The sequence below is a fragment of the Glycine max genome, chromosome 13, assembly GCF_000004515.6.
Source record: "Glycine max cultivar Williams 82 chromosome 13, Glycine_max_v4.0, whole genome shotgun sequence".
Taxonomy (NCBI): domain Eukaryota; kingdom Viridiplantae; phylum Streptophyta; class Magnoliopsida; order Fabales; family Fabaceae; genus Glycine; species Glycine max.
The window spans coordinates 40,167,358-40,187,449 of record NC_038249.2 but is presented as its reverse complement, the minus strand read 5'-3'; the positions used below and the strand labels follow the sequence as shown (position 1 = coordinate 40,187,449).

The 20,092-nt window shown below is 31.7% G+C and overlaps 2 protein-coding genes across 3 annotated transcripts; both read left to right on the top strand.

Annotated features, from left to right (window-relative positions):
- Positions 1 to 7,442: 7,442 nt before the first annotated feature.
- LOC100779075 (BEL1-like homeodomain protein 1) lies at positions 7,443 to 12,421 on the top strand. Of its 2 annotated transcripts, none has more exons than XM_003543368.5 (5): positions 7,443 to 7,723; positions 8,249 to 9,133; positions 9,790 to 10,163; positions 10,280 to 10,340; positions 11,102 to 12,421. In XM_003543368.5, the coding sequence occupies exons 2-5, from the start codon at positions 8,294 to 8,296 to the stop codon at positions 11,933 to 11,935; spliced, it is 2,109 nt and encodes a 702-aa protein (XP_003543416.1). In that variant the 5' UTR covers positions 7,443 to 7,723; positions 8,249 to 8,293; the 3' UTR covers positions 11,936 to 12,421. The 2 variants fall into 2 exon arrangements, with proteins under 2 accessions (XP_003543416.1, XP_006594920.1); XM_006594857.4 differs by lacking the exon at positions 7,443 to 7,723 and adding an exon at positions 7,739 to 7,985.
- A 4,430-nt stretch (positions 12,422 to 16,851) lies between these two features.
- LOC100778547 (E3 ubiquitin-protein ligase PUB23-like) lies at positions 16,852 to 18,231 on the top strand. The gene has a single exon (NM_001317469.2). The coding sequence runs from the start codon at positions 16,917 to 16,919 to the stop codon at positions 18,183 to 18,185; it is 1,269 nt and encodes a 422-aa protein (NP_001304398.2). The 5' UTR covers positions 16,852 to 16,916; the 3' UTR covers positions 18,186 to 18,231.
- The last annotated feature ends 1,861 nt before the right edge of the window (positions 18,232 to 20,092 follow it).

Sequence of the window (20,092 nt, the reverse complement as noted above, 5' to 3'; positions counted from 1 at the left end):
TGTCAGGAGAAGCGTTGTAAAAAAGAGTTTTAGATAGAATTTCTAGTTTCTCTGCATTATTGGTGTGTCTAGCTAGGGTGTCTTATGAACATTTTGGAACTCAATAATGAAGGTGTTATGTGGCCCGCTGCCTACGACCGCAGCCGCGTTACTCGGTATGAGAAACCCCATTTGGTATAGGAATGGACAAAACTCAATTGATTCTCCTGGCGTGGTTCAATAATTTGCAACCATTTCAAGACAAGCTATGCAAGCTAAGTGTGCTAGTGATATCGTATGCTATAGGGTTATAGTGGTGATCACAACAGGGATTGGTTAATGATATACATTCAATTTCTGCCACCGTCAATCTACTTTGATGGACAAAATCTTCTATTGTAATCCTTATTGAACGTTGTTGGGGGGTTTAACTTTAACATGCTTTGACTTTGTAATAGAATGTATATCTCTTTTTTCTTAAACTTTTCTTTATCAAATCATAGTTCCAATGGTACTATAATATAATTTTTTTAGTATAATATTTAATATTTATTAATTAATGGATTTTATGTAAATGCTTGCAAATTAAATCATTAAATATATTGAATAGATAGTACATGTTTGATAACTCATTATTACTAGTACTAGTATTTGATTAAAAAGTATACGAGTAGCTAGCTTATAGTAAGTTCCCAACCGCTATTGTGGTATGTATGGTTATTGTTGGATCTTAAAGGGGGGAAAAGACAATGGGATCGATAAAAGCATATGCTATACAAGTACTAGTTGTATTTGGAGGGTGATCACACCCACCAAGCTAAGGCTTTAATTCTGTTGGTGGATAAATATTGGGGGAGAACCAGACGAAACAATATACATACTTGCGTGTTTGGAGGCGCTTAGCATTGTCATTATGGCGTGTGATATTGACGCACCCACATATATAGGCCCACAACTTGTGGCTATTGAATGAGCCAAGCCAAAAACTACCCTGTGGTCCATGGCCACAACTGCTCATTTTGAGGTACTGCCGGAGGAGCAAATGCCATTTAATTCTCATCTTGGTGATTTCGTGCATGAGAGATTCATAGCTAGAAAGAAATTTCTACTATGTTCCAACATCACCTAAGAAATTCTTAATACATCATGATTCATGATCTAATTGTACGTATATTTATGTTTGGGGTGCATTTGTGCTTTCTAATTTTATTAAGGACATGACGAGGTAGCAAAAATGAATCGAGTAGTTAGAAACTACTACTAGGTAGCTAATGGTCAATATGGAGATTCGTTAGTGCCAATTTACCGCGGCATGCATGGTAAATGTGAGTCATCATGGGTCACCTTCACTCGGGGCAAATAGTAATAGTAGTAGTCATAGATGTGTGCAAAAGCAAGGGATGAGATAGATAGATAATGTAACTTTTGCGAGCCTCGGGATGTTTTCATTTTAATTGCTAGTGAGGATCGAGACACTTTTTGTGGACCTATAACACAATGATTATTTAGGCCACCACGCAAAAGTCACTATATGTTGGTTGGACTTTTTTTTTTTTTTTCATTTTGGACTTTTTTAAGAATTTATTACCACTTAAAAAAACTAATTATACAATGTATGTGCGAATGATTTTACAAAATAATATGAATTGGATCTTGTAAAAAATTAAACATTATTTTTAGTTTGAATCTTATAAATAGTATCAAAATGGAATATTAGAGAAAAGGCATGTGCGAATGATTTTACAATCTTAATATTTCTTTTTTATACATACTATATACACTTCATATCTGCGATGGACGAAACTCGCGAGTAATTGATTGTAGTGAGTTTGACATTTTATTCAATTATTAAGTATAAGTAAATATTAAATACCAGTATCAATTCAATATAATTGTTGGCATTATAAAAGTGCGAGCGGAATCTTAGAAATTCTTATACATATGCAACAACTCATTTATTTCTGTTTATTATATAATCTTCCACTCACTACAAGATGTTATTATCATAATCTCACTAATATCATTCAAAACATTCTACCATATAATTAGGAATACATTTTTAAATTAATATTTTCTTTTTCCTATAGATATTTTAATATTATTATCATTCCATTAAACAAAAATTTCAAACATTATACATATATATTGACATATTTTATATTTATCAATACTCAAATACAAGTGTGAGTCCGTACATCAGCATAAACATCTCTTTAGTATATATGAAAGGTAGAGTAAATTAAGATAGATTTGAACGTAGAAAAAAGTGAAATAAGAAAAATTAGAGAAAAAGTCTAGAGACATAATAAACAGTTTAGGAAGCAAATTGAGGAACTGTGACTTTTTGGATTATTTTTTAGGTTCTCATGGGATTAGATCGTTCATGAATACATCCTTACTTTGTGGCCATCACTCTAACACGGTAACAGTCATTAACAGTGACTTTTGATGATTAGCATTAGCTTGAAATTAATTTGTGTTTTTGGGTAGTGATGTAATTGTATTTATTAAGAAAAAGAGAAAAAAAGATAAATACTGTGATATGAAATAAAAAAGAATAATAATAAAAAATAAAAAGATTATAAAAATCCATAAATATCTTGGTTGAAATCAAAATCATAATGTTTGTTTGGGTCGGGTGGTGCAAAATTAGCGTCTCATAGAGTGATACGTAATATAATATTTAAAAAAAATGTAAAAATGACAAAGGTAGCTTGTGCCCATCATGGGCATCCAAATTGAAACTTCTAACATTAAATTATGCGACGGTAGACATCTATAAGTCTCTCGTTTCAGTCATCTCCTCTCATCCACTTTTTGAAGAGTAACTAATAGATTCCTTCTTTTAATTATCTTCTTGATAAGATATTTTCCACTAAAAGCGATGTTAACTAATTAAGTTAACAGGTGTAATTAAAACGAAATCCCACCAGTCAACCTATTTGAGCCCCCGACATAAACTTGAGTAGCAGTAGTATTTTATCTTTTTAAATGATGATTAAACCTCGTAATCCATTATGAAACTGACTGTTTAAAAGAAATACATTCACCCAAAATAAGTCGATAACTATAGCATTCCGTCATTTATAATTATTTATCCTCCTGATTGCATGAACAAAACTGATGTTTTTTTTTTTACAACATCATTGCTATTATTTATGGTAATATTCTCTTGTCAATTTTTTTATGGTAATCTTCTAATAATTAACTACTCCATATATATATATATATATATATATATATATATATATATATATATATATATCTAAAATTCGAATTTAGGATTTTTAATTAAATTGAAATTAGTGATATTGTGCTAATTAATTCACATGTTTAGTACAAATTATGATTTGTTTAACTCAGCCATTCACCTTCTGCGACTTGAATAAATGAAATAAATTTATTTGGATGTTTGTAAATTTATTTTTATAAAACTATTTTAATTAAAAGGTAAATTTATTCGTATTTAAGATTTTTTTATGTATAATGTAAATTATAGTAATTTTTGTATGGATTTCTTAATTTAATGTTATATATAATTTAACTAAAAAAGTTTTATACTGATAATGCATGAGGATTAAAATTATATATACATATATCTATATCTATATATATATATATATGAACTTTATTAAATACCTGTATAAAATTTTACAAGTGGGGAGACTAATAATGAAGAACTAAGTGTTCAATGAATTACATGGATATTCCAGTGATCAATATTGCATGAAAAGTTAATTTTCATTTCTACTCTCAGGGATTTATATATTAGAAAAAATCTCAAGTTTAATAAATTGAAATATAAATAAATTTTAATTAATTTGATCCTATCTAATGTTATTATTTCAAAAATACTTTAATTTAAATGTGGATACCATCTCTAATAAATATGTTTAAAGATGGTTTAAGAAATATAAATTTTATGTTAAATTAAGAAAATTTAATAAATTTCGCTAGCATCCTTAATCAATATAAAATTAAGTATGTTTACTAGTTATATATTTGAGTGAAAAGAAAATATACGATTAGCTGTATGAGATTTTACCGTTCTTATCAAATAATTATTATTATTATTATTAGCAAGAATTCTTTATTTTTTTTTCCTTTCTTAAATCATTCTTCCTCTTTATTTTTTTTAATCTCTTTTGCTTCCAAGGAATTGATACCATGAATCATGATGTATACGCTATTCTTCGCAAGCAAAATACCTACACTACACGTGCTTTAATCCACAAAAATTAACTAGTAGCAGGATATTTAAAGGACCGACAGCGCAATTAATCAGAACCAACTTTTTATTTTTTTACCTTTCCCAGCAAAGATAAGAATTCATTGGTCTGGGCGTGATCGTTGATGGTGTAACACACGTACATTTTGTGGGGACGATTTTGTAGTTCATTATTATTATTATCATTGAAACATGTTTAATTAGTGACTTAGTGGCACGTGCATATATATATTGGTTTTAAATCACATTAAGCATGGATCAATCTCACACACGCTTACTGGTTTGTGACATCTGTATATATATAAATATATAATGCATAAGTGATCTTTTTAGTGGTATATAACTTCGAGTATTAACTTTCAATGACTAATACTGTAATATACATTGAATGATAAAGAGTGAAATCAAATTAATTATTTGTCTCATGCATATAAATTAGAAATACTTTGTAAATAGTGCATTAATGTTACGGTCGATTTTTTAATTAAGGAAAAGTTTAGATACAGCTTTTTATATACTTTTATTAATCTGTACCAAAAAAATGGGACTGTAACAAAAAAAATACTTTCATTCACTAAAATTATAATTTTACTTAATTAATTATATCGCATAATAAAAATTACTATTAAATCTTAACATTTTCTATTAAGGTAATAATTAAAAATTACTATTAAATGTTAATATTGATTAATAAGATAAAGCTTTAATTTTAATGAGATCAGAGAAACTGCATTCTAAATTTTGTTTTAATGTATTAATAGTACTGGTATTAAATAATACACTTTTAGAAAACTTATATTTTGACTTCTTTAATTGATGATATAAAGGCAATGGTTAACAAATCTGATATATAAAATCATTTCTTTGTTAAAAGTTTGTCATGCACGGCCCCGCTATATATATAAGTATTTCCATTGTAGTTTTCTATTGTAAGTTTTGTTTTCTATTTTTTCTACATATATTTTTTTTTTAATCTTCTAGTTCCGCCTTCAACTACATAAAATATGGAGAAAATATCTTGAATTATAATGGGAGAAGGGATATGAGAAAAGAAAAGTAGCAACGAATAAAGAGGAGTTATTGTTAGGAGTGTCAAAATGAGATAAGTTTCAACAACTAGTATAGGGATGTTTCGGGTGATTCAAGGCTCGGTTTTGGTCAAATCTAGGATTCAATCTAATTAAATTGATTTGATTTGATTTGGTTTTCACATCTTCTTTAAATCCAACCCAATCCATTCATGAATAGTTTGATTCGATTCGAGTCAACAGGTTATCCATTTAAATTTGATCTTTTTTTTCTCTTAAACTATTATTTTATATCATGATTCATTCAAATATTCAATATAATTAACATAATATTATCAAATTGTACTGAATGTATAAAATTAATTCATTTAATACCATCAACATAATATTTTAAAGTAGACTAATATAAACTAAAACAAAATATTTTTCAATAAGATTTATAGTAATATGAATCATAACTATTTTCTACAAACTAATTTCTTAATATAAGTTTTACCGCAACCAGATTTTTTACAATCAAATTTGTTACAACTAGATTTGCTGAAATAAATGAACAAAATATGTTCAATTAATATCATAAACATAACAAAAAAAATAAATATGAAAAAAGGTGAAACAAATAACAATATACCTAAAAGTAATACCCTTAAAAAATTTCAACATTAGTAATCCCAACATTTGAAGTCCTAATATTAACAATATTTAAAATTAAATCAAACAACTTTAAAAATTTTGATTGATTCGATTCGATTTTGATCGGATTTATAAATCTAAACTCGTGATCCAACTCATACATAAAAGGCTTTGATTGGTTCAGTTCGATTTTGACTCAAATACATAAATGACTCAATCGAAACTGTTCGGATCGATTTAGGTCAATTCAGATTCATAGGTAGTGGACCCGTACCCGTAAACAACCCTAGCTGGTATGATTTGCCAAATCGGAAAATTTGGACTAGGATGTGAAAAATTCGTCTGAACTTAATTTGCTTCCGCTTGCCCAAATTTTTATTTTAAGGGTCCTGAATATCATGTTAGTTTGAATTATTTTTGTTATATATTTACATTTTTGTAAGTAGTAAAATTACAAATGATGGATTTAAAACGACATGTTTTTGTTAATGTCCTCTTATCAGGTTAGTATTTTATGTATATTGAGTTTTATATTTAATTTCTAGTACTTAATTATTGTTATAATTGATACACTCTGTTATGTATTATATTCTGATATTTTATAGTTAAAAAAATAATCTATATTTTATTCATCTTAGTTTATAGCGATAAAAAAAATTAAAACTTGTTATATAAACCTAAATTTATTTTTATAATTTTTATTTTTATATTTAAAAAAGAGTACTGAATCACAGATCGCACTCTTTGATCCACGACCGGCCGCCAAAGATTGGGGTTAGTAACAAAGTTTCAGTTCTTATCATTAGATTAGTTCCATCCTTGTAAAAAATGAGTTAACCCACGATTCAAACTAGCCCAATTAAACTGTTGACAGGTCTAATTATTATGAAGTTCTGAATATATAATCAAAGGCAAAATTTCCATCAAGATTAAGATTAATCCTTTGTCTTTATATTTCTTTTTATTTATTGAGTAATAATACACGAATCATTATTTATTTATTTTAAGTATGCCATCAAAATGTCTCTTCCTATTATATAATAAAATTCATTATATTTATATATTTTTTTCTGTGTCAAATAGATTTTAAGGTGTTAATCAAACATTTTTTTATTATTTAAATCTCTTTCACTTCTGGTTTATAATTGTGTCCTGATCTTTTTGTAGAGTTTTGACAAGGAGTACGTAATCGTGACAACTTAATTAAATTTCCTTTTTTAAAATTAAGTTCGTGTTTGGAGGTGAAGGAGTGCTTGGTTTGTTTTAATCAAACAAATACGTGCCCGAGTTTTGCTTTTATGCCCGAGTTCTAATACTATATCATTTTTTATGTGTATCAAACACACTCTGAAGGAAAGAGAAAACAGGGAAACTCAAAAAAGTGTTGAGGATAAGACGCATATAGTTAGCGCAAACGCTAGATCTGAGCGTGTAGAACACAAGAAAATTACTTTTGAACTGTCAATTATTGTTGATAAATTAAAAGCAATTACAATGGGATATTAATTAATTAATTAATCAACATCATTACCCAAAATACATAGGACCACAATCTCAGCAGTCACCACTGATCACTCATATCTTCCTATTTTTAAATATTATAAATTTATATAGAATTTTCGTTTGGAGAAGACAACAAAGTTGCAGAGAGTACTACTCATGAAACTCTCCCAAGTGAAGTCCCAACCCAATATAAATCCATCTGAAAGCAAAAGGGAGAGAAGCTTTAATTTACTTGCATCCCCTGCCCCGCGATGATGGACACTTTGTCTATCTAGACAGCACCTTTCTACCTTCCTTCTCAGCTTCCTCAAGTTTATAGCTCCCTCTATCCATTTATTAATTCAGCAAAATGGTACGGACACACACACACCCAACTCGTTAATTTCTGCACATATTGATGTGAATTGTGAATCCTCTCTCTCGGCATCTGTTTCCATTTTTATATTATTTTTTTTTTAATTTTATTTTCTGTTCATTTTCACATCCATCATCTATCTATCACTTTTTCATAAACAATCATATTCCGGATACAACTTCCTTTTCATACCTCAATCCATGAGTGATATGATGCTGAATTGTTAAGTACTTGTCCAGATTGATTTGTGAATTTTAAGGTACTTATAACTTACTAGGATTCACTGACACAGCAGCAGCAGCCGAGGCTGTTTAATTTTCATTATTTTTCAGGATCTGTGACAAACAAGCAAGGAATTTAATTAAACCCCCCAACATTGGTGGAAGAAGCGTGTGTGTTAATCCAACATAACTGAACCATATGCATGCATAATGGGCTAATAGAATACTATATAGATCCTAGAAAAGGATGATGAATTGAAATGAAAGGCTAATAATAGAAAGTTGTTGTTGTTTTGTACAGTGTCACTGAGAGAGATACAATCATAGAATTGAAGAAGAACGCAACATGGCGACGTACTTTAATGGAAGCACTTCGGAAATTCAACCTTCTGCAGATGGCGGCTTGCAAACGCTTTACCTTATGAACCCAACTTACGTACCCTACGCTGACGCGCCGCACCACCCAACAACGCTCCTCGTCAATCCCAACGCACCCAACCTCGCGAATATCCCACACGCGCCGCCAGTGTCACCAAACCAACAACATCACCACGTGATTCACGGCGTCACAAGCATCATCGGATCCGGCAATTCCGATGACCACTCCCGACCGTCGTTGATCGGCGAAAACATCGCCGCCTTCCACGGCTTCTCCGGCGGGGCAGGCACTGCCTCCACCGCCGCCCCTCGCCTTCACTATAACCTCTGGGGTCCGGTGGTTGATCAGCCGGGAACGCCGTCTAGCAGCTCCGGTGGAGGCGGTTTCCGGCGGCCGAGTCAGCAGGGTTTGTCTCTCAGTCTTTCATCACAGCAAACAAATTTTAGATCAGTTTCCGGCGAGCTTGACGTGGCCGGACAGGGCCACGTTGCCGGAATTGGGAACTCGCCGATGTCGGCGTCGATCGGAGTTTCAGGTGTTATTATGGGGTCAAAGTACTTGAAAGCTGCACAGGAGCTTCTGGATGAAGTTGTGAACGTGGGAAAAGGAATCTACAAAGAGGAGAAATTCTCAGAGAAGGTGAAAGCGAATAGGGAATCAACTAATTCTGGTGCTGCTGGTGATGGTGGAGATGGTTCAAGTGGTGGAGGAGAAAACAGTGCAGGGAAACAAGTGGTTGAACTCAGCACCGCTCAGAGGCAAGAGCTTCAGATGAAGAAGTCCAAGCTTGTGACCATGCTCGATGAGGTAATAATAATAATTACTTATTATATGCATAGTGAATTTTGGATGTGTCATGCAATATTGTGTTGTGTGTGGGTGTGTGTGTGTATATATATGTTTGATTGATCTTGTGATAGTACTATACTTAAGTAATCGGTTAAGAGTGGTGCCATTTTGTTTGGTTTGGTCAGTTATTCAGTCTGTGCTGGTGATGATATGATTCAGTAATTGGAAAATTATGTACGATATTCAGCTTTTGGAGGGGGCAATATCAAGAATGTGACACTGGCAAGTGTCAGTGAAATTGAAAGTGTGATGCTGCTGTCTCTCGTTTTCAGTTATATCTTGTGTCCTGAAATTATGTGTAGAGGAAAAGAAAGTAAACTTGGCAGGAAAAGTAATTTGGTCTGTTGAGTACTGTCAGAGAATAATGTGAGTTCGGACCCAGTTGGGTCAGTTTCAGCATTCATTCAGATTGATGAAGTGGGAGAGTTAAAAGTATAAACTCTAATAATAATGGTCCAATTTTCTTACTAAGTTTGTCTCTTTTCATGATTCATCTTAAAGTCCAGTCTAACTTTTAATTAGCTTAGATACAATTTAATTACATTTATTATCTACATATGATCATATATATGTGTGTGTATGTGAGATTCTAATTAATTTTCTTTTAATTGCAGGTAGAACAAAGGTACAGACAATATCACCACCAAATGCAAATTGTGGTATCGTCATTTGAGCAGGCAGCAGGTTATGGGGCGGCAAAATCTTACACTGCCCTTGCCCTAAAGACTATCTCAAAGCAATTCAGGTGCCTTAAAGATGCAATCTCTGCACAAATCAAAGCCACGAGCAAGACATTGGGTGAAGATGATTGTTTAGGAGTTAAAGTAGAAGGGTCGAGGCTTAGGTTTGTTGACCACCATCTCAGGCAACAAAGGGCACTTCAGCAGCTAGGAATGATTCAACCCAATGCATGGAGGCCCCAAAGAGGCTTGCCTGAACGAGCTGTTTCCATTCTTCGGGCTTGGCTTTTTGAGCATTTCCTTCACCCGTATGTAACATATTTCTATGGACAATTAACTTTGTGTTTCGTTTAATTACTTTCTTTAATTTTAGATATTATGTATACTTAATTACCATCCACTTATTACTTATTGTGGCATGCAGTTATCCAAAGGACTCCGATAAAGTTATGCTTGCTAAACAAACTGGACTTGCTAGGAGCCAGGTATGTTTTCATCAAACCATATATGCCTTAAGGAAAATGCAAATTAAAATTTGAGAAATAATTAATACATGCATGCTTGATGTAAATTAATTTTTAAGAAATAATTACTTTTTCTTTAAAAGCTTTTAAGAGAGCTGATAAAAAAACTTTTTCTTTTTTTAATAGCGTTGTTATATAAATATTCTTATATATCAAGTACTTTATTAACATTCACCTATTACGATGTTTACTCTCTTATTATCATATTTATATCTTTTTCATTCTTTCTCTTTCTCTAAGTTAACTAAACCAAAGAATGGAGTTATACTCATCTTTGGAAATTCCGCATTTGAAACTCTTGTTGTAAATTGAAGTGTGGTATTTACGAATTATCATATCAAATATTATAAACATAAGTTTAATTTCACTTCATCTCTTTTCACATTATTTTTTTTACTTCTTATCACATTATTTATCACTTTTTCTATTACATTTTTTTCTTTTTTTTTTTTCCTATCACTCTCTTCTTTCACTTCAAAATGGGGTAAAAGTTGATATATTTTTCCCATGACATACAATTTTTTTTCACTTGTTTTTTTTTAATCTTTTTGATTTATAAACATTTCAAAAATACATCACAAAATCAAAGGAACAAAATTTTGCAGTCCTCCTCTCCCCATGCTAATTTACACATTAAAGTGGTTCGGTAACATGAACTAATAACAACAGTTGTAGCTAGCTAGCAATGTGAGAGGTTTCTGATACTACTCTTTCTAATGCAGGTGTCAAACTGGTTTATCAATGCCCGAGTTCGGCTTTGGAAGCCAATGGTTGAAGAAATGTACTTGGAAGAAATCAAGGAGCATGAACAAGGTAATGGCTCAGAAAACACCAAATCAAAAGAATCGAGCAAGGAGTTGGCTTCAACAGCAAATGTTGCACTCGATCATCTCCAATCAAAACATGAAAGCTTCAACAACCAAAATACTTCCCCAACCGAGATCTCAACAAGCTCTTCAATGTCTCCAATGGGAGGGTCCCTTCAATCCCACTCTGGTTTCCATCTTGCAGGATCATCTGACATGCAAATTAGGAGTCCAAACAAACCAAGAAGTTCTGAAATGCAAAACTCCCCAAGTAGTATCCTTTCAGTGGACATGGAAATGAAGCATAGTGGTGACCATGGAAATAATAGAGATGCCAACACAAAGTTTGGTATTGAAAGGCATCACCAACAAAAAGATGGGTACCCTTTGATGACTAGCAATCCAAACCATGGTGGGGGGTTTGGAGCATTCACCATGGAAGACATTGGAAGCAGATTTAATGTCACTACTGAGCAACTAGCTTCAAGGTTCCATGGAAACGGTGTTTCTCTCACACTTGGACTTCCCCACAATGAGAACCTTTCTATGTCAGGAACTCAACAACATGGGTTCCTCTCACAGAATATACACCTGGGAAGGAGACTTGAAATGGGAACAAATGGAAATGAGTTTTGTACTATCAACACTGCTCCACCTTCTTCTCACTCAGGAACCACTTATGAGAGCATTGATATTCAAAACAGAAAGAGGTTTGTTGCTCATCAGTTATTACCAGATTTCGTGGCCTAGGAAGTAAGAACTGATGGCTAGCTAGCTAGCTAAAACAATATTGGATAATTTATGAGAGAAATCTTAGAGTTCTGATGAGTGTTTCTCTAGACTTGGCTAATTAACTTCGCTAGCAGCACCAAGAAAAGAAAAGGAGAGGGTTTATGTTATTTTCATTTACATATATATACACATGCATGCAGTCACTAATTATGAAATATTGTACCGTGATTCTGGTATACTGGAATTCCTGGCATGGGAGGGGATGCTAGCTCCCTGTAAACATTGAATAGTAGCATATAGAACTATACTTGCAGAGATTTAAGTTAGCTTAATATTAATTATAGGATTCATAAAGTTGGGGATGGGGTATATATATTGTATATGGTATTGGATGTAGCCAGGTACGTAGATGGATTTGAAAGATTTCTTTTGATTTGATGTTATATATATTTGTGCACCAGAGTTATTATTTGGGTATAGAAGAAGAAGCATTGCTTTGTAAAATTAGTTATTCCTGCATGTATTTTTCGTTTCATGATCATTTTCCTTCTGTGTACACACTAGTGGGTGAAGGTGGAATTAATAGTGGGAAACATGCATGAGATGGAATATACGGATATGCGTACTATTTGGACGCTTTCATAAAATAGAGTATGAGAATTTGAGTCAACTTTAGTATAAGATATATATTATTTTTACATTTTTTTCTTCTATTTTTCTTCATTATATTATTACTCATTTTATTTCATATTTCTCGATGATCTCTTCTTTTCCATTATCATCATACCAAGTTAATGTACTATATATAATTATAATTTCTCAACTATTTTTCTTTAGACACACTACCACTACATTTCAGGTATGCAAAAGTAATTAATCGGACCTGAAAGCAGTTCTTTGGTTAAATTAGATTTATCCTTCTGAATGGAAGGTCAAAGGCAAACAGATAAGATGTATAACTTCTCTGTCTTTTCCTTTCTAAACTCCTCTTCCTTAGAGTTTAACGTATGATCATAAATTTTATAAAACTAGTCTTTTGGGCAATGCATGAAACAATAAGTAGAAACGTTTTGTTATCTTGTCTTTTGGGCTAGCTACCTGATACACGTCACTATATATATGCCCAAGCAATGAAAATGTCTAGAAGCCCTACTACTTTTGTTCCCATTCTTTCTGCAATAATGAAAAGCAAGAAAGTAAACTTGTTAATTGGCCAATTCCATTTTATTTTATAAAATCCGCACTGCTACCTCGCTAGTCCGAACCTCTTGTAATGCTCTATGAAACTTGTAGATCATGTTATAAGCTAACGATGGATAAATTATTATATGTCCTGGGAACCCCATTTGTTTCACTAATCATTGTGCAACTCGTTATTATTACATATTTTCTAATTTATAAAAACGAGTTAATAATGTGTTATACAGAGATTAGTCAGAATCACATATATACTCCTAAATTATGTAATAATTTCTCCTACAAGTGGGGTATGAGAACGGAGCCAGCACCCTGCTTGTGGGCACCCCTTGCTTTTTATATGATATATAGACCATGCCACAGCAGACAGTAATGTACTGAGAAGAAAAGGAAAGACTTTGGATCTGATACTCAATCCCGACATCACACAAGAACGAAGCGGGCTCCATGCAGCTAGGTCCCACTGCTCACAGAAATAGCTGTATGATGTACTTGTTGAGTTTCTGTTCTCACTGTCTTACCCTCTATCTTTATATGCATTATTTATTTAACATTCCTTTAGTTTTTCATATCATCATTTTCTTTTACTAATTTGCATGTGTGATATTGTTGAATAAAAATGAAAAAATTAAATACTATATAAGCGAATATAAAATTTATATTAATGAAAATTTCTTAAATATTTAATCCCCTCGTATATAAGATAAATATTTATTTTTATAGAATTAAAATTTATAATTAAGTAAATATTTTTAATATATGAATTACATTATAATTAAAATTTCCAACATATAAATACTTGAAATAAATAAATTATATTTTGAATTTGTAATTATTAATTTAAATTATGGTATAAATTTATTTTAATTATTGATTTTTTTTTATAAAAAAATAACTTCGAGATGTTGGGGAGAAGTGGATCCCGAGCCAATACAACCCAAGCTTAATTTACATACGCACTTGGATTTCTCTGGATTTTTAATTAAATTTAGTGCTAGAGCAAACCAGAGAAATCCAAGCTTCATCCTTCACTGCGATTCTCCAATAGTAAAGAATCTGTGTTACATAAGCTCTGAAGAGGGGTCTAATAATTACAACAGCAAGGTCCTTAAAATCGTTCCTTCATTCATGTCTAACATGCAAGAGTACCAAGAGGTCGGTTCCTGCAATGGCTAATTAGCTAGTATGTATATCTGATGCACTTATTTAATATTTTTAGTGGTGACTACATAGAATTGCCCAAAACTAGTCACCATTCAGAACAAGATAGTAAAACATTGCGGTTTATAGTTTCGGAACATTCTGATGTACTGATTATCACACTTGGCACAGATGCTTGGAGAAGTTTCGGGTCTAAATAAAGACTCTAATCGTGTTAAAGGCTTGATTTTGATCTTAGTTATATACTTACTGTATCATAATCTATCTAAGTTATGTGTTGCAAAATAAAATCAATGTCAAAAGTAAAAGGGATTATATGTTAATGGAAATGAGTGAGAAGAAATGGACTGAAATAAAAGATGACAAAGAATGGAGCATATACCTCAATCATCGTGGAAAATTGGGTTAATTTGTGTAGGTTCGTAAGTGCTGGACCAGGTGGCTATTATGGCCATCCATCAGGGCAACAGTTAGTCTAACATTTTTGTTGATGGGCTTTGAAGCACTTTGGGCCTTTGAGTAAGCCCGGTCTTGGAGATTGAAACGGCAAATTTTGACTTCTTTTTCGGTTTTATCCACTTATTCCCAAAAAAGCCCTTCTATTAATAAACAATTAAAAGTTTATTTACTTTCTACGTTAAACTGTAGATTTATTCTGTTTAGGTGGTATTAATGTTTAACTTAGTCTTTATATGAAGAAAAAAAAAATGATTTCTGAGGTTTAGCTACTGCTGTCTATTCAGTAAAACAATTGAAGTCTAAAGTGCACGGCAGATGAATTGAAAGGAAAATTTTCTTAGTGTGATTCTAATTAAGGCAAGACAAGCAGCAAGGTGATTGTGGCTATTGATTCTCATCCCAAATTCTAGTTTCTCATTAGTCCTACTAATTATATAATTTAAGTGTAGATTTTTTTTACCTATTTAAAAGGCTTTAATATCTCGACAAAAAAAATCCTTAATTCAAATTATACTTTTAAATGTCAAGCTTTTACAAATGTCACAGACAGATATAACAAGAAGGTATAAATCAAATAAATAAGTTGGGTTCAAGCCTTAAATTTAGGAAACAGGTCATATTCTAGTCTTATAAAATATAACCCTACTCATTCTACTTTAATCGATCCTTACCTGCTAGTAAAATAAAATACATAATTATTAACAAATAATTGTTTTATTATTTAATAATGTTAATACAATTATATCTTATATATTAACATTTTATTTAAACTCAAAAAATTGAGTCTCGTATATTTTTAGTTAAATAAAAAATTGTTTATTTCCCCAAGTCCCTAAGAAAATAAGATTTGTGAAGGACTAAAAATACATTATTATATGTTAATTAAATTAATATTATACTATACTGACCTCACAAGAGATTGAATTGGAAATAACCGACCTCCACGACCTTATATTGTCCTTAATGGGCGTCATGAATGGTTACCACGAACAAATATAAAATATAAAAATGAAAAAAATAAAGAGTCCCATATATTCAAAGATAAAATCCTAAAATAATTATAATTATAATATTTTATATTTACTAATATATAAAAATGAAATAATCAAATATTCATTAATTCCAAAAAAATCATATATTCAAAGATAGAATTATAAGAAAATTAAAGTTATAGCATTTTATATTTCATATATAAATGAAAAAAAATTCAAAGATAAAATTCTTAAATAATTGTAATTATAGTATTTATATTTAATGTATAAACATGAAAAAAAATTAAAGAGTCGTAAACTCCAGAAAAATATCATATATTCAAAGATAAAATTCTAAAAAAATTATAAGTATAATATTTACATTTATAATGGGATATATACCCAATGATAAATTATATTAATATTTTAAAGAATAAATAAAAAATAATTAAATTTTTAAGCCAAACAATCGTGCCAACGTAAGGTTGAATTCAAACTCGATCCTATACATGTTTGAAAGTTCCACGCACTAATTTATAGCTGCAAGCCGGCCTTATAGCTCACTCTGTAAGTTGGGTTCCAAATGAAATCAATACATAGAATGAAGTAAAATACCATAAAATTTTTATAAAATGTTGCCCATTCTTTCATTCATTGTATACACTCCCCTACGTGAGCATCACCGAGTTTGAAACTTATTTTGTTTTTGTCCTTTTTCTCTTTTTCTCTAGATTTCTTCGTGGTTTGAAAATTATGTCACTATCCAAAATCAACTCATCAAGCTGCAGTATATATTAGCCGCCGACGTGAACAAGTGGACACCAACTTAATTATAAGACCCAGAAAGTTCATGCGTCTAAAATTCAAACACCATAATTTTGTAGTAGTATTTCAAACGGTTGCTGCTAGGTTTGACCACCCAACTCACCATTGAAAATTTTCAAGCATCTAGACTAGTAAAAACAAGGAAAATTAAACACACACCAAGCACATATATATAAATAAACATCTATAACTTTATAACGCATTCATAAAAAAAAAAATGTCTTCTAGTACTCTATCGCCAACGCATACACAACAATACTTATTATATTAATCATCTTTTGGAACTATATATTTAATAGAGCCGATTTCTCTTACCAAATTAAGAAATCAAATCATTTTCTATCTTCTAACATCTCTATATCAGAAAAACCACACCCGCATTTCTTATGCTGTATGAATCTGATATAATGACAGAAATTGAAACTCCTCAATTTTTTCTTTGTCCTATTTCGCTTCAGATCATGAAGGACCCTGTGACAACCGTTACAGGGATAACATACGACAGAGAAAGCATCGAACAATGGTTGCTAAAAGCGAAAGATTGCACGTGTCCAATCACAAAGCAACGATTGCCACGAAGCACAGAGTTCTTAACCCCAAACCACACGCTTCGGAGGCTAATCCAAGCGTGGTGCTCAGCAAACGAAGCCAATGGCGTAGACCAAATTCCAACCCCAAAATCCCCTCTTAGCATCGCCAACGTTGAGAAACTCGTGAAGGATCTCGAAGTATCTTCCCGTTTTCAAAGGGCATTGGAGAAGTTGCACGATCTTGCAATAGAGAACGGGAGGAACAGAAGGTGCATGGCTTCTGCGGGTGTAGCAGAAGCTATGGTGCACGTGATCACAAAGAGTTTTATCCAAGGTAACAAAACGACCTCGTGCGTTGAAGAGGCTCTGAGAATTCTTGGTTTGCTTTGGAGTAGTGCTAATAATATGGTCGACAACGACAACATGAAGCGCATGGTGGGTGAGAACTTTGACTTTCTCAACTCTTTGACTTGGGTTTTGCAGCTTCAAACCAAGAACAACGTTAAGGTAATAAACGAAGCAATGCCAATATTGAAATTGACAATTGAAGCCAAAGATTCAACCCCTTTAGGGAACTTGAAGCTTGAATTCTTTAAAGTTGTTGTGAGTGTGATGAAAAATAGAGAACTCACTCAGCAAGCTGTTAAATCTGCATTGCACGTGCTTATAGAAACCTGTCCTTTGGGGAGAAACAGAATGAAGATAGTTGAAGCAGGTGCAGTGGTGGAACTCATTGAACTTGCACTTGAAAAACCAGAAAAGAATATGACAGAACTCATATTTATTCTCTTGGCTCATCTTTGTTCTTGTGCTGATGGGAGAGAACAGTTTCTGCAACATGCTGCAGGCATTGCTGTGGTTTCAAAGAGGATCCTTAGGGTTTCACCAACCACTGATGATCGAGCTCTTCATATATTTTCCTTGGTTTCGAAGTTCTCGGCCTCCAATGAGGTCGTGCAAGAGATGCTGAGGGTTGGTGCTGTGTCAAAGCTTTGCATGGTGTTGCAAGCAGATTGTGCTTCCTATTTGAAGGAAAAAGCAAGAGGGGTACTTAGGTTGCACTCAAAAACATGGAACAATTCTCCATGTATTCAAGTGTATTTGTTAACCAGATTCCATAGGTGATTGATACTAATAGAAGCTCCAATTCTATTTTTTGTTCTAAAAGAAATTCCTGGGTTCTTTTTTCACCCTTCATTTTTTCAGCCTTTATTACAATCTATTGTCTGTATCAAATCAAAGTGTACAATTTGGAGAAAGAATTAATTAAACTTTTCTTTGCCTGTATGTATGGAGAAATTATTATATACTTGAGACTGCTGTCATGATTCTAACTGATCATACGTAATGAATGTTATTAATTTTTTATAATTAAATTTTAAAAAAATTACAATATATGTTAAATATTGGTTGCAAAACAAATATTTCTCCTGCGTGTGTCGTGTACTATAGTTGGCTTTGATGTAACATGAGCCCGCACTTGATTGAGTATCAGACTATCAGCAGCCGACATCTATGACAAAAATGGCGGTGGCTAGAGATTAACTTCGCAGCATGAATTGTTTGAAAGCCAAAAGCGAAATCTTACTTTAATATTGAGCAATGCACTGAAATTTTTCACGTGCTTTACTTAACTTCTTATTTTCTAGTGGTTCTTCTGGGTGTAAATTTGTTATGTCCTTCTCCTGTAATTCTTTCCGATCAGCATTAAGAGCATGCACGGGGGTTAAAAAATGGGTTAAATCCAATAGGCTAAGGCAAATGGCCGGATGTGTATGTTAGATTCTGAAAATGAAGTTTGATTTTAACTTAAGCTAGATTGACCAAACTCAAAAATTGATTTATACTAGATCTTTGGGCTAAACAAATAGTATATGTATATATTAAATATCAATGCACTGAGTATGTTTCAGGGGTCTAACCCATTTGTATTGAATTTTGTCAAGTAATTATAAATATATTAAATATCAAATATATATATATATATATATATATATATATATATATATATATATAATATAACAAATTATTGATGTATGTAGATGCGAAGTAATAATTTAAAATAAAAAGTGAGCTGATAGTCCAAGCCCGGCCCTTTAACCTACAACCATTAATTAGTACAAAAAGAATTAAGATATATTTTATTTACATTTTAAATCGGTTGTGCACGATGCAAAATCAGTTGATATAAAAAGTTGTTACTTTCTGAAAAGTAGTGTAAAAAGTGTCTTTTACAATCATTTTTATAGTGTGTTTGAATTATATTTAGTTTTCTTATAATTAATTATAATTTCACGTTAAAGCCAAAGTAGTAAACAATTATTTTTAATTGATTTTAATAGTCATCCAAACGCACTATCGAAAAGTCTCGCTTCTGTATCGGTAACTGTTTGTTACTTTAAATTTACCCGCATAAAGTATAAGATGTGAAATTAAATGTGCCGATAAAGAAAAATAATAAGTGTGAATGAAACATATAAAATATAATATATATATGCAAGTGTTTATATATTATTTCTTATCAAAAATTTCTTTTTGTTATTTGTAAAATTTAATTAAAAATAATGAAAATAACTATAACTTTTTTAAAAAAATTGAAGGATTAAGAAAACAAGTCAAGAAAAATATAAGCGAGAGAAACACAAAGTTAATAAAAGAAAATAAATAAAACAATAAATTGATTTTCTTTAAGGTCACTTAACGGAATAAAACAATAAGTTGTATAAGAAAAATGGTCGAAAGAAGATTCATTCATTTGAGAGTAAAACATCATAACTAGACACGCAATAGATATCTGAATCAAATTTAATTGCTCCTTTATTCTCGATCGAGGGCCATTCTCAGCCTCATACTTTATAGACAGATTCATAGTCTCAAGGCCAAAATAAGTTTACAAATTATACAACTAATCCAGTTGAATCTTTCTATAGTTGACTTAGCAAGTCTTATCTGTCATCCGTGGTGCGTAGTACGTTCATCTGCAGTTGGTATTGCATTTGCAGCAAACATTAAGAACCACTATATATTAATTA

Excerpts from the sequence above, each read along its gene's own strand:
- LOC100779075 (XM_003543368.5), top strand. The coding sequence starts at position 8,294 with ATGGCGACGTACTTTAATGGAAGCACTTCGGAAATTCAACCTTCTGCA. Across the intron at positions 10,164-10,279 it reads TTTGAGCATTTCCTTCACCC|TTATCCAAAGGACTCCGATA; the intron begins GTATGTAACATA and ends TGTGGCATGCAG. Across the intron at positions 10,341-11,101 it reads CTGGACTTGCTAGGAGCCAG|GTGTCAAACTGGTTTATCAA; the intron begins GTATGTTTTCAT and ends TTTCTAATGCAG.
- LOC100778547 (NM_001317469.2), top strand. The coding sequence starts at position 16,917 with ATGCTGTATGAATCTGATATAATGACAGAAATTGAAACTCCTCAATTT.